At 37.1% G+C, this 15,456-nt stretch overlaps 1 protein-coding gene across 5 annotated transcripts in view; it reads left to right on the top strand.

The window, feature by feature from the left end:
* The window catches only part of RBM33 (RNA binding motif protein 33), a 94,865-nt gene that overhangs the window by 32,202 nt on the left and 47,207 nt on the right, over positions 1-15,456 (top strand). For all 5 annotated transcript variants that reach the window (XM_042044395.1, XM_042044396.1, XM_042044394.1 and 2 more), the window contains exon 10: positions 1,945-2,003. In XM_042044395.1, the coding sequence (XP_041900329.1) occupies positions 1,945-2,003 (59 nt within the window). The remainder of the gene's footprint in view (positions 1-1,944; positions 2,004-15,456) is intronic.

Raw genomic sequence — 15,456 nt, 5'->3', positions numbered from 1 at the left:
GGAGAAATCACATTGTAATTCTCCTGAATAATCGGTGTGGGAGTTGCTTCTTCATCTTTTCAAGTATAGCATTGGAATTTATAGCAAGAAGCAATTTAATCTTCTTAAAATAGTGTCTTACAACATGCTGTGTATTATTTTTGAAGCATACTTTTCACACCTATGGAATATTTGACATCAAGAAAATGAGGGCTTGAGACTTCTCTGCTGCTCAAGCAAGTGTCCAAGGATTGAAAGGGCACAGAGTTTAACTACTACCTTTCATGAGTATTAAATTAATTTGTTTAAAATATATGAATATGTAAATTTATATGCTACTGCTGGAGGCAGGATATTGAAGTAGACTTGAGTGCTCTGTTCAGTTGACATTTCTGTTTCCTACCTCATACTATTTTTCTCGGTGCCCCTCTGACCTGTAATACCTGATCTATTTTAGGACTAGGTCTGTCAAGAGCATCCTATCAATTTTTTCCATGTGGCCATGGCTGTTTGATACCGACAGATGTTCATTAGAGGCCAGGATGAAACTATTCAAGTCATCTTCTGGTGTAATGTGATACAAAGCTTGCACACAGTCCTCCCGTGCTGAAAGACTGCTGCAATTAGTTTACCTCATCAGTCTCTGAACCAGCAAACCACAAGTACTTAACAAAAGTGGATGGAAGCCAGGCATGGACATGAACTGAAAAAAAACCCACTAATGTATTAGTTCTTGTGCCTTGGTTACCAAGGGAGAAGGGATTTTTGAGGCATCTGAGCAAACTTCTGTGCTGGGGAAATGCACCCAACTTCGCTCTCAAACTAGCAGCATTTCTTAACATCTTTCCTGCTCTGAAGTGTAACACAGTAGCTGTATGCAAAGTCAGTGTATAACCCTGCCTGGAAAATGTTTTCTGTTGCTTTCAGAAGTGCTTAAAACAAATGATAGAAGAACCTTACTAAAGGCTTTTAGTAAATGAGCAAACACACTCTCTGTAGTTTAAAATGCTTTATTTAACTTCTCTAGGCCTTTTGTTTAACATGGAAATGTTTGTATTTTTAACCACTTAGACAATTCTGAGAGGAAATAAAAAGCACACTGGGAAATGGGAAAGCTGTCATTACACTTTGTGTTGGGGATTCAAATATAAGTTCAGTTCTCAAGGTGATCCAGCTGTATGTACCAGTTTGTGCTTTTTGCCATAACATTCAGTGAATGTTTTGGGAAATCGCTTTTTGTGACTAGCGTTTCCAAGTGCAGTTGTGAGGACAAATCATCCATGTTAATCCCCCTGAAATACTAGTTTCTGAGGGTTTTTTTCTGAAAAAGGTCTCCTAATTCTTGTTGGTGTCTCTATGCAATCACAGTCTTTCATCTGAGATCAGCATTCTGTGATCACAGTTGCACACACCACTGTGGTGGCAAGGCCAGATCTAAGTAGTTTTTGTGTGTTGTTAATTGCAGCTGCCTCATTTTACCCTCAGTGATTTTTACCAGCAGTGATTTTTACCACTTAATGTCTCTTATGTCCATGCTTTTTGTGGTAGCTTGGTGGTGAAACTGGGAGATGCCTAGGAAATGTTGAGTGGTGTGAAGTTGAGAAGGCAAACTAATCATATATCCTTCCATTTGAAACATGAAATTATTGTTAGTGTCTCTGTCAGCTTTGTCTAAGAGATGTCTTTGGCTGAATAACTATTCTAGTTTGCCTTCCTGCAACAAGGAGCAATTTAATTCTGGAAAATGCAGAACTAAATTATGTAAATTAACTAGGAGAATCCTAATTGCCCTGTTGCATGTTGCAGGGGAGGGAACGGTTGCTCAAAGTTAATTGTCAGAACTGTGACATGTGAGGGTAAAAGTAGCAGATTTTAATCATGGCTTTTTATTGCAACTGCTTTTGGAAATAACTACAACAACTGTTAGGTAAAACAAATGGTGTTAAAAGGTGCTTCTTGTTTCAGTGCCCTTGCTGCCAGTTCCCACCCAGCCACGACCTGCTGTAGGACCCCAGAGATTTCCTGTGAGTAGCAGCTGTTTCTTCTTCTCTGATATGGATAAGCATACATTTGCAAGGAAATATTAATATAGCAAATAAAAGCTGTTCCAGTGAAATATAATTTTAAGGATTTGTAAATATTGACAATACATTCTGCAGTTGAAAATGTTTGTTAAAAGCTTAAGGTCAATGGATTTTTGAGAGTAGAATTAATTCCGTTTAACTGTAAAATTGTTGAACCAGTCTCTCCAGTGGGAAAGGCGTGAATGCATCTTGTCTTAAGGAATATGGGCTTCATTTTATTACTTGACTCTTTCTGTATAAATAGAATCCTTATTTTATTTGATGTAATAAAAGGCTATTTGAAATAATCCCTAAGCTTAAAAAGCAGTAATACATATTTATTGTAAAATGCAGCAATCATTTTCATCATTACTAAAGGTATTTCAATGCCCTCATGTTTTTTATATATAAAAATGGAACTGGCATTGCATGACCTTGCTTTCTTTTATGTTTCTAATTTTGAAAACAGAGAAGACACTTAGCTGCTTCACTAGGCTAATTTCACTTCATAATTTTTTTTAACTCTCTGAATGGAAAGAGTACATGCTTCTGGAACTTTTCTTATCATTTCACAGTTTGGGTTATCCTAAATTTCTAGTTGAAATGGTTTGCAGAGTATCAAAATAAGCAAAAGAAAATCTTGCTTGTAATATTACCTGAAGTATTTTATGCTTCCCAAATATATAAAACACACAAAAAATATCCTCTGTTGATGTGTGCAGGGTTGAAGGAGGAAAATAGGTGTCTAAACATCTGTGTAGTATCACATAGTAAATTACTGGCATAGAGATCAGATGTGTTGGAAAGAAACAGATTTCAGAAACCTGCTGTGACTTTTGATTGCCCAGTGCAGAGCTGGTTGTTTTTAATGCAGACTATTTTTCATACAGAACATGTAGCTGAGGAATCGTGATGTCTGTATTTTGCAAAGAAACAGTCTTTACATTTCTGCTTTCTTCTGTGAAGTCTTAAAAGGTTAAGCAGTAAACCCACAGTTTCATTAAGTAAATTTGTGTTATATTTTATCTTAAAATATTTTTTGAGCTATTTTTTTATTAAAAGTATTGTGGTTTTCAGAGAAAATAGTTTTCTTCAACAGCCTTTAGTATTATGGGGAGACCTTATTTATATTTTGAAAGTAATTTTAATTGCTATTTTTTATGAAAACCAGTGTCTTGCATTTGTTATTCTTTGACACTAAGTTGATTTGCCAGTAAACACAATTTGGGATGGAAAAGAAATTGGACGATAAGGAATACCTGTGAAGGCATTGTAATTGGCATCTTTGAAGTGTGTTTACATCAGTGTAGAAAAATTGGAAATTATTTTTTTCAAAATTGACTGTGAAATTAGATTTTAATTCTGTTCACTTTTGAGGTTGCAAGTTGAGAAGTACTGCAAACCTAACTAATCTATATGCAACAGTTTTTAAAAGGGAATAAAGTAAATAGAACACTTTTTGGTAGGACTCTTGCTCCTTTAGCCTGCAGGAAAAACTTGACTACTTGCTGCCTTTTTATTTATATAAGCAGTGCACCAGAAAAGAGTCAGTGTAATTAAATTTTCATAAGGAGGAGGAGGGTTGACTTAACTAAGAGGATCTGGCAGTGTTATTTGGTTGCCCTGACTGGTTTTTTTTCTACTTCAGCAGTAACGTGCTGCATGACTCTGAGAAAGGGGCTTCATCTTTCCATGGCTTACTGAGTTATAAAGTGGACTTCCCTTATGAAGTACTTTATAAATTTTGCATAGGTTATCAGTCATATTAGGATTAGGAATTAAGTGTCACTGTGTACATATCTCATGTTTGTTTTATTAAATGTAGTATGTTAGCTCTTGAGCTGAAGACAAATTTACTTTCTGACTCTAACGTTTTATCTTCAGAACTACCTTTTTTGCTGTTACATGTCAGATGCCTTTGTGCCATTATAATTCACTTGTTTATGTATAAATGTTGACTTAAAGCAATGCAGCAGTGGTTAGACAATTTTGACAAGCCACTTGAAAAAGATCAAAGACTTATTCCAGATTACAGTTCATTCAGCCTTTTCTTCATTGTATAAAGAATCTCTGGATATGTAATAACTTGAATTTGCTCTTTTTTTTAGGATTGCATAATCAAAGGATAATAGTTAACTGATTTTTCTGATTGCTTTGCTTCTAAAAGATGGTGGGGTTAGAATTAAATATTTGCAGTCTGCTTTCCCCTTGAACTTTGAACTGGGTGGTTTCTTTTGATTGAATGTGGCAGAGGTGGAAACATGAAAAGTAATGAAATTCTTGCAAGAAGAGACCAGAAGTGACCAGTGCCATAACTGAAACAAAATTTCTCTGAGTTCCTGTCTTACCTAGGAGAGAAACCTCTCAGTGCAGAGAGCCTGTGTGCTCCAAATACGGGAAGAACTTCAATCAGAGCTAGTCAATTGCCAGTCATAAATCTATTGGAAACCAGGTGTTGCTAATTTAGGGCAGATGAAATGACTTGTAACCATGTAATGGTTAATTCTTACAACCTTCTGCAGAAGGATGTAATTGAAGGGTTGAACAAAGTTGTAATGAACATGCTAACGTATGGCATGAGACCTAAATTATAGGAAATAATGTAGTGCTATGTCAGGCTAGTGTTGATCAGGACTGAACCTGCTTACAGTGGGGACTGATAAAATTCCCTTAAACTTGATTCTCAGTTTTAGTATTTCAGGGTAGAGCTCATTGTTCAGTTATTTCTTTCTTAAAACTTAACTTCTGGAATGTTTAGAGATGGAATACTGGAAAAGATGCAAGGGAATGAATCTGTGTTGCCTACATAGTTATTTTAACACTTAGAGTAATCTTGAATCAAGCAATCAAGTTGTCTTATCTGTTACTCTCCAAGTGTTTGACGTGACTTGGTGTGAATGATGTTTGAGAGCTATATGCAGCTGACAAGGACTGAATAAATGATGGATCTGAGGTGTGTCACAGCTGAGAAACATGGTGAACTTGTGGGATATGGGAGTTAAGGATGTGAATTCTGCTTGCCTGAATTGCACAGTACTCGTGACTGTAGTTTATAGTAATCCAGTCTTCAAGCATGGTTTGAATTAACTTGGAACTGTGCAAGTGCCAGGTGCATGTTTTCTTTAAACAGTTTGAAGAATAGATTAAATAGCCTCTTTGGCAGAGTCCTGTAGGTCTGGCTTTATCATCTGCCTTTGCTTTAATGTGGTTAAGAGGCCTTTTCCCGAGTTCCTGTCCCAGTGTCACAGTTGGTATTTCACATTCTACTTTGGGGACTGATCCATTAAAAAGAAAGTCGCAGAAGACTTTATTCACAGACTGGTCATATGGATCTTCTGAAATTTTCATGTGTTTTCTGAATGATTTACTAATTCTTGTGGATGCCCCAGTGCAGGGACAGAGCTGGAGGGTTTTATGTTACACAAGAGGGACCACTGTGATTCCTGTCCTTCATCCTGTGTTTGTTATCTGGGCTAATTTCTCTTTCAATTCCTGTGTTCTGTGAAGAAAGATGGGGTAAAACAAGGGAAGAAGAGTTTAAATGGGAGAGGTATTTCTAAATGCTTTATATGAAGGCTGCTGCTAACTGACTCTTACGGAGGCCAGGGCATTAGTTGAGTATGAAGCTGGGAGTTAAGCTGATGGTCCAGGTTTTTTTATTCCATGTCTGAAATATTTCAGTGTTTGCCTGAAGAAAAATTTATAGAGGCTTTTGGCTTCAAACATCATTTATTAACTTCATGAACACTGAAGCAATACCATGTGACACACACATGCAATATTTTACGGACATACGAAAATGAAAGGAGTGTTGTCATGCCCGCTTCAGGATGGAACGTGGCAGAGGGAAGGTGTCAGTGTTCTTCAGCCAGAAATTGTGAGTTATCCCTAGTATCCAGGTTTGTGGAGAAAAGGAAGCTGGGAAGAACCTGCCTCACCCTGCTGAAGGTAGAAAGGGATTCTTCAGGTCTGAGGCTGCTCCCCCTCTGTCCATGACCCGGACCCTCCTCTGAAACTGCTGCTGCAGAGGATGCAGAGCCTGTTAATGGAGCTTGTATGCCTTTTGCCAGGAAAACTTTCAGGAAGTTGGGATAAATTCTCATTTAGCTGTTGTTCTTAACCTGTTACCCTGGATGTGGTGTGAGCTGGGCAGGTGTCCAGCCCACTGACACGTTTGGTCAGCTTTGGTCAACTTGAGATTCAGAGCGGAGGGAATGCTCTGAAGTGGCACCAAGCACAAGATACAGTGGCACCAGTGTCTACCTAATTTGTGCCAGGAAGGCTTTGTTATTTTTTAATGCACAAAGCTTTTTCCTTTTGATAGGACACCTTAGTGCCCTGGGTGGGTGTGTTTCAGATAACTGTTGGATTCATGTCTGAAAAAGTTGAATTGTAAAACATAAATTATGTTTTATTCAGTATTTTTAAGACTTTATTAGGGTGACTTACCTCAGGCCCTTGTGAATAGCATATGTTGTATGTCTTTTTGATTCCCAGGGAGTTTTGACATGATTTGTTTTTGGAACTTCTTTTTAGAATAATCTTTATCTCTGAGCATACATTTTTTTCCTTTAAACCTCAAAAACTTTAGTAAACTTTATATTCTCATTCAGCATGCTGCCACTTGATCTCCAGCACATTAGGTGGTGTCTCAAATGGATGCTGTGAGAGGCAGTTGATTAGCTTTGATTCATTTTTTCCAACACTTCTGGAAACAATAGTTTGAATTCTGAGCTTTCAAGTGTTGTTTGTGTTCCAGACACTGTTTTTAAATACTTCTTTATGATTTCATCTGTGAGAGGTTTTTAAACAAGGGACCAATCATTGCTCAAAACAGAAGTTGCTGTCCTTTATGGTCACTTACTTGAAACATTTCTTTTAAGAAAGCAGCATATTAGTGCTATACAAATTAATTCTAAAAGGTACATTAGAATACAGCTTACTTATTTTTTCCTGGGTGATTCTTGGACTGACATGGATCACCCCACCACCATTTAACCAAACACTGGTTGGCTTAATGGTATTACAGTGGGCCTGGGTCTGTGGCTGCACCACCTCTTACAGGATGTAGAGGCAGAAATTTGCAGTGCTTTGAAAACAAAACTCCTTGCAATAGTGTTTGCCGTGTGTTGTGGGAAATGTGAATAGGGACTAGATTTTTTCCCAGTTGTTTCAAATTCAGTCATGAGTTGCTACATGTGAGTAAGGGTTTTGTAGCAATTGTTATTAATGTGGTCTCATATTCTGCAGTACTCACAGTATAGACTAATTATATAAATATCCCTGCATCTGACCACAGTCAGTCATTTTAAACTGATATTTAGTAACTCATGTGTGTTTGCAACGGTACGTATGTAGGAGACAAACTGTTAATGGGAATAAAAAGCCGATGTGAAAATGATTCTCTTACTTCCTCACAATTATTCTGCTTTAGCTATGGCTTCACTATAATGAGTAACAGTAAATGAAATTTTCACTCTATCGCTGTGTAGTAGTGGCAGATCACAGGTAGTGTAGAAAGCATTTTGTTTTCATTTAACAGGATACATGGTATCAGGTGGTGTTGATTGACATTTCTTGGACAGTGCTTTGCACAGCATTTCATGCAAATCATGTTTGAATGAGACTGCTGCATCAAATTACATTTCTTTCAGATTATAGCCCTTGCAGATGTGAGACAGAGCTTGTTCAGCAGCTGGCAAAAGGCTTTGGTTTTTAACAGGTACTGTTTTCACAACTTGACTGCAAAGCTCTGTAATTACAGCACTTAAGATAGTGAAGGAATGATGGGCTCTTTCTGTTATCAGATCTGTAAGTAGTAGCAAGCAAGTGCAGCATGAGATCCCTCCAGCTGTCAAGTATTGTCAGGCTGCCATAGAGGGAATGCAGTTTAAAATGCAGGTGACATAATACGCAACATTCTCCATTTGCTAGTGGGCTTCTGATTAATCACGATTACCATACATTATCATACCATCAAATTTAATCATATCAATGAATTCCCATCTGCAGGAGGAGCAGCAGCAGCTAAACATGATGGTAACAGCTATTAAATAAGAGAGAAATAGCTGGTTTCTAAATGCAGTAACCCTTTAACTTGTCATGCTGGCTCCAGCGTGCACGTGCTCTGTAGACAGTAAAATAGAGCAGCAAACTTGTGCATTTATATTTTATAGTTACTGTCATTTATTCTTGTGTTAGGTGATTGGTGTTTAGCACAGCCAGGCAAAAACAGTTATAGATTTTATTTTTTCCTGTGTTAATAATGCTAGATTTTCTTCAGTCTCATCTTTACTTCCTGCTAAACACAGAATCACGGAGGCTGAGGTTGACCTCTGGAGGTCACCTGGTCCATCTCTCTGTTCAAGCAGGGCCAACTGAAGCCAGTTGCCCAGGAACACACGTGGATGGCTTTTGAATATCTCCAAGGATGGTGCAAGTGCACAGGCATCCTCAGAGTAAAAAAGTTTTTGTTTATCTAGATATATAGGTTGTACTTTGTTATTTGTATAAATGCAATGTGAAGCTTTTAATGCATTGTAAGCAAAGCACAGATTTTTATCAAGGCAAAGAGGTAAAAGTATTATGCATATGCTATTTTGCCATTAATTAAGTACTGTTAAAGAGTTACTTTGCAGAAATCAAGACTTGTAAAGAAATCCAATTAAAATATACAGTCTGCTGAGTACAATGCCGTAAGAGTAGTCTGGAGCTTAAACACGGAATAGAGAACTAAAATGTATCTATTATAATACCAGAGAGTATTAGGTGATAGTATAGTGATCTTAGGCTATTTCACTGAGATGAGAAAATGTCCTTTTAAAAGATAACTCAGTACATTTGTGTCATCACAATACAAAAAAAAGTAAATCTATAAACTGGTATTTGTTCACCTTCTGTGCCTTCAGTTCTTGCTAATTCTTTAGAATGTGAAAGGGGAAAAGCTCCGTTTTATTATAAAACAGTAAGTCACTACTGTTCACAAAAAAATGAGGCAATTCAGAGAGATATTATTGGTTGACTGTAGGATACCCAAAAATGAATAAAAAGCATTCAGGCCGTCTTACCCAACACATGAATAGTACCTGCAGGCATATTGGGAACTCTTGAGTATATAAAGTTCTCACACCAATGTGTTTGTAAGGTCAGAGATGTGCAGAACACCTCAAAAATGAGATTTCCTTACAGAATTAAAAGTTGTGAATCAGGTAAATTGATTACTAAATAATCAGGTCATTTTCAAAGTCCATGTCAGCAGCAATTCTGATTTTTGTCTTCTGTAAATCTGGCTGCTTCTTGGCTTTTTTTGTAACAACCTGAGCATTTTTTGTTAAAGGGAGGAACATCATCCTCAGGTTGCATTGAAGTTCTCTGACTTGTAGGCCACCAAGATACACATAAACACTGTGATAATACTTCCAAGGAGTAGTCTCTGGGAAGTCCAAGGGAAAGGTGTAAATTTTGTTAGATCTTATCCTATTGATCCTGAGAGCAGGAGGGGTCCAGTGTTTCTGGGTCCTTAATTTTTTACGCATCCAGAAAACTGTTAGCTTTCAACCCAGAAAATATGGAGAAGGATTTTACTGTCCTTTAATAAATGATTATCAAATCCTTATCTCTTAAGGGAGAGGTCATTGTTTTACATGACACTTACGTCCCTTACACTCTTTCTCCAATTTCTATTTGCATTGTACTTAATCTTATGAAGATAGAGGCCACCAAACAAAAATTATCATGCACTCTTCTATACCCCACTCCTGCAGAGGATTGCAAACTTAAGCGAAACTGAATCTTCCAGATGCATTAGTTTAAGAATTTAGTGTTTAAAAAATTCCTTAGGTTTGTGGTTTGAGAGGTTTGGGTTTACTCTTCCTTCAGTCTGTGCAGGCTGCAACAGCTTGTCTGTCACACTGTTTCTCATTATGGCCTGTCTCTGCTGGAAACACTCTTCCTTCATCCATACAGAATAGATGGATGGGAGTGTGGTTGTTTTGCACATCAGCACTTTAAATTAGGAATTTAAATCTAGAGCTGGGATTTAGTTACCAATACATTTTCTATGTCTGTATTTCATTAAGGACTCTCTAAAGCAGAAGTTCTCCTGTGGAGAAGTGGTTGCTTGTGGGCGCTTCTGCTTTGTTTCTTCTCTTAGAAACACATTGAAATTGGGAGTATTTTTGTCTCCATTTGCAACATGAATCAGTTCCTGCTGGATGTATTGCGGGGGTGTCCTGAAACTGGATGAAACTTGATTAAAGCTAAAAATTAGAACTATTGTATACTAAAAGGTTTTATCTCCTGCACCACTAGGGGTTGTCAGTATGCTTGGATTACCCATCTCTGTCTGTATTGCCTGTGTTACTTATTTTAGCTATTTGATCATAAATTGGCTTAAATAACAGGGGATTCCATGCCTTTCTCTCCTGCTTGTACTGGTTTTCCATGTTGGCTGAATTCTGAGACCCTAAACAGTGAAATAGGGCATTGGTGACTTCTCTTACAGATGACCTGGACTTCTGCCTAAGCCTCTCAACACTCTATCTCTTGGAGTTGAGTAGTGTCAGAGGAGCTTGTCCAAGTTGCGTGGTACATTATAATATTAAAAATTGCTTCCAGCTTAGTTGAAAATACCAGCCCATTCTCTCTGACTCAGTCTGCCTGTAGTGCCAGGATCTGTGCAGTCCATGTGCTTGAACCAGTGCTTGGCTACCTTTATACATTTTCCCCTCAGAAAAAAATTCCAGAAACTTTAAAAAAGAAACTTTAAAAAGATTCACATGTGGGTAACATAAAACTGTTGTCTGGACTTCTATGGGGACTCTGAACTTTTTTGTCTGTGATTGGCATGAATTCAAGGTGTGTCTTTTATATTAGGTGATCTTATCGTAAATCTTTTGGAAAAGCCGTGGTGCTTGCTAGGTTTTAGATCACCATGATGGACTTACGTGATAGGCATCAGAGGAACAATACTGAATCATTGAAACTGTATTTAAAAAATATTAAAATTAAATTTATGATAAAAAATTTCCAGGAGTCATTCCTTTTTGTGTGCTATGCAGACTAAAACAAAGTACTGTGAAACTTGAAGACCTGTGTTTTGTGGAACATATAGATACATATTTCTACTTGAAAATTTTTGAACCATATCCAAGATATATGAGTGGTGTTTCCTACACAAGAGGATGAAAAGTCAGTTCCTTGCACAGAAAGTAGGCAGTTTAGGAAGGCTTTTTGAAAAGTCTGGGGGCTGCTGAAATAAGAGGATTAACATCTTGTGACAGATGGCTATAGTTTTAATTGTCATAGGTTATAGTGGTCATTATTCTTTGCATTTAAACCATATAAGAAGAATTAACTGAATGGCCCTGCTTAACTGTCAATAGGGTTCTCCTAGCTCTTTGCATTTTAAGTGAGATTAATAAATGAAAACATGTTGTGCAGGCAGGGTGTATTTTATTGAAAGATTCATGAAGTTTCAATGACATTGTTAAGGTATTTAATTAGTCTCATGAAAAAAAGTGGAGTGACCCTTTTAGAGAAGTTGATAAATCATATAATAGCTGTTAGATCCTCTTTATTCCTTGCTTTATAAGATTAACTTTGTGCTAAGCAATTTATGCTAAGTTTTCCCTTTTATTGGTAACCAAAGTTATCTGTGCTTCATGAATAGATTATTGCAGATAACATCATGTAATTAACAAGAGATGCAGAAAAGTAAAAGCACAATTTGTGTAAGAATTGTATGAGAGAAAATGTTAATTTCTTAACTAGGAAGGATATTTAAAGGGATAAAAGGAAGGCAAAATAGTGCAGTTCTTTGAAAGGATTAAAGTAACCTTATCTCATGTTCTTTCAGAAGGTGGGATTGCCTGTGTGTGTGAAAGTCATGTTCAATGAGCTATTCACAACTCTAATGAATTGTAGACACAAGTTTGCCTTGCCTTTTTTTTTCCAAAAGTGATTGATAAGGTGTAAGTTATGCCTTAACTATATTGAGTAATTGAAATTAGTAAAAGGGGAAATTGTACGACCTGCAGTTATTCAGAATTGTATAAAAATGTCAGTCTGGAGTGCAGTAAGTTATGGTGTGTCTGGGAGGAAGAGTGGGTACATTCTTTTGGTAAGAGTAAACTTCACAAAATTAAAGATTTAAGACAAAATACCTGTCAGTAGCACTTCACTGTTCTGTTGTCTTCTCCTTTGAAGTATTTCTAAAATGTCTGTGATTGTGTTCTCTTTAGAAATCTACACAGAATCCTATTTCCAATGTAATTTCCTTCTAGACCTCAGTTCTTGCATTCTTACGCACCAACTTTTTTTTCCCTTTTTGAATTTTTGAAATAAAATTGCATGAGGATAAGTTAAGTTACAGAGTCCAGAGCATTCCTTACAAACAGGAAAAAATACAGACCTCTGCTGGGTTGTTCTTACAGACATTTGGTAGCTGTCATGGTAACCATTTCTGTATGAATGTGAACCAACCTTGTGGGATCTCACTGGGAAGGCACATAAATATTTTGTCCTTTCCCCCAGTGTCAGAGTTGGCCCCAGTGTTGGGCTGAGATGCAGAACCTTGGACCAGTGGCTGATCATGTGAATTTGCAATTTTCTTTTCTTAGGTTGAAACCTGTTAGCTTGAAAATAGGTGGTTTTGAACACTGAGTAGGGAGGTTTCCTGAAAGATTTAATAATGGTGAAGCAATAGTTAAAATGTTTTTTTGCAGGGAGTCTTAGCTGATGTGTGTACTGAATAGTTGGGTGTAATTTGAAACTGTCTGGATAGTGAAACCATGAAAAATGGGAGTAACTACTGTGCACATAAAGATTTATTATGCATCTATGTTACAGTATGCTTATTTTATCAAAAATAGACCATTATGAAACCTGGCTTTTGCACCTGCTCTTCATTAATTTTTGAAGTTAAATAGCTCTGAGTGGTCTTTCCTACCAAATACCAGAGGGCAGTTGGGGGTTATTAGCAACAAATACTTGCTGAGTGTAGAATTTAACGTTAATGGTAAAATAATCCACTTCTAAAATTATAGTTTAACTACTGTTAAGCATAAAAAAAACCACCAAAAAGCCAAGCCCACCCTCAAAAGCTTTAAGCAATGGAGAGGTGTTACATTACTTTGTACTGGTTTTAGGACAATTAGAATTTGGCATAAGTAAAAGTTGAAGTGGTAGTATTACTGTATTTCTATTGAATTGGGAAAAAAAGTAATGTCATTTGAGAATAATAGACAAACACCTCATAACTTAGAAAAATAGCCATCATAGTTTACATATTTTCTTTTTTTAAAAGAGTTCATGTGTGTCTGTAAGTAGTAGCTCTAGTTGAACATTAAAGTTTTAGTTTCACATGGTAGTGTGTGATATGAATCAACCACACAATTGAATTCCTATTGGAATTATCCTGGAAGCTTTTTCAGAAGAAAAATCTCAATAATGTAAGATATGAAAATACATGCTTCCCCCTCCCTGTTTTACTGTTATTTAGGGCAGTATTTTTATCTTTAGGGACATAGGAGCAAAGCTGGTTTAGGGGAGAAGTGGAGGTCAGTCTGTCATGACTGTAAGAAGGAAGAGAATAAAACTAATTTTTTTTTTTTTTTTTTTTTTTTTTTAGAAGCAAACATTGGTAATTCGTTTTTCAGCAAATAACAAGTGTCTTTGCAATTAATTTTGCATGATTGGCCTTTGGTTATCAGCCAAGAAATGTGATCAGTCATAATTTAGTAGTTTTTCAAAATGTCATGTACATAAAGTTAAAGTCTGCTCAGCAATCAGATAAGTAGGTATTTGTTAGCAAATCTGGACTCTTACTTAAAAACTGGAAAAAAACCCCAGAATTCTTAACTGCTAGGGATGGAAAAAAGAGAGGCCAATCGGAAGAGTTCCAAACTTCAGGTATTTCATTCTTGCTTTTTCTTGGAGTTATTTTGACCCAAACTTGTGTTGTGTCATGTACTTATGTGAAATATACTACTAATAAAACTAGAGAAAAAAATTCTTAATGTATCTTAGTGAGCATTTGTTGGATTTTTTTGACACCAGTTTTTGGATAACAGTTGGATACCTGTTACTTTGTGTTAAATCAGTGCAGGTATTTAGAGGGCAGTAAATGTTTGTTTTTTAAGATGGATGGACACCTTTGGTACTGAAGATCACAGGGAGCTTGAAATCAGCATTGCTACTATTTTTAACAGTAAAATGTCTTGCTGGTTAACAGTTTGTGTAATTTTTTTGTAAATGAACTGTAATATCATATTTTAGAAAGTGTGACCTTTCTTAGACCTAAAATGACTATGTACTGCTCAGTTCTAAAATTCACCTAAAGCTTATTTCATAAAAGTTTGTTTCCTTATGATGGGAAATACAAATCTGTGCTCAGTGTGTGTAATACTAACAGACTTCAGTGGCCTAAACCAAGATGTGCTGGTTGCTGGCCTCATTTTAAATCCTTTTGGTTGAAATTTTCCAAATACTTTCATTCCAAGACTGAAACGGTGGAAAAATACTGTTGTGCCCAAGTGAAGTTATTTAGAAATGTTTTATTATTGCTCAGTTTCCAAGGAAGAAACTTGAGTTTGGCTGCACTGAGGATGTTTCAGTACATAAGAGCTGTGTGAAAATCAACAGGACTTGCCATGCATTTGCAATTCAGGGCTGCCTTAGGAGGAGATGGATCTGGGCATAGTAATGAGGGTACAGGTTGGCAGGAGAGGGAAGGCTGGTACAAAGAATTGTTTATTTAAAATACAAATTCCTGCTGCTTCCCTGGCAGGAAAAAGAGGGGAAATGGCCTGGTGTAAGTGTACAGGCAAGGAATCAGGGGCTGAGTGGGGCACATAGGAGCTCTTCACCAGCTGCCACAACACGAGCTCACCAGTTTGCAGTCTGGAAGCTGGGAAGCTGGATCCATGCCGGGATTAGGAGTGAAAGTGGCAGAGTGAAAGACATGATGGGGGATGAGAGGATGTATCTGAAGAGTGAGCAGGACCAGGAAGACAGTAAGGCAAATTTGGCAAGGAATTAATATTGAGGAGGATGCTTGAGACCAGGTTACAAATGTGGTTGGAGAAACAGAGTTGGCTGCTTATTTTGTAGCCTAAGCCTGTTACCTTCCAGCCTAGCACTAAAACTGAACTTTGGGAGTGAGGGGAGAGACTGATTAAGGATCTGTTACCTTAACCAGCACAGAATACATGGAGTTTGGAAAAAGCAGGTAGAGGAGACTGTGATCACTGCAGTGCCATTTGGTGCTTGGAACCAAGCCCAGACAGATCATTGCTGCTGCCAGTTCTTCAGCTCGGCTGGCAGATATGCGACACTTAAGATTTATTAGCCCAGGTTTCAGTAAGTTTCCACGTAATTTTTTTTTTTTTCTGGCTATTTTACAAATGACCAAGAT

This window comes from Corvus kubaryi, unplaced genomic scaffold, assembly GCF_017639235.1.
Source record: "Corvus kubaryi isolate FWS band 111438036 unplaced genomic scaffold, C.kubaryi_AGA036_p1.0 37398, whole genome shotgun sequence".
In the NCBI taxonomy this organism is placed as follows: Eukaryota; Metazoa; Chordata; class Aves; order Passeriformes; family Corvidae; genus Corvus; species Corvus kubaryi.
Note: the sequence above shows the minus strand (reverse complement) of the source record. Positions and strands in the feature narration are given on the sequence as shown.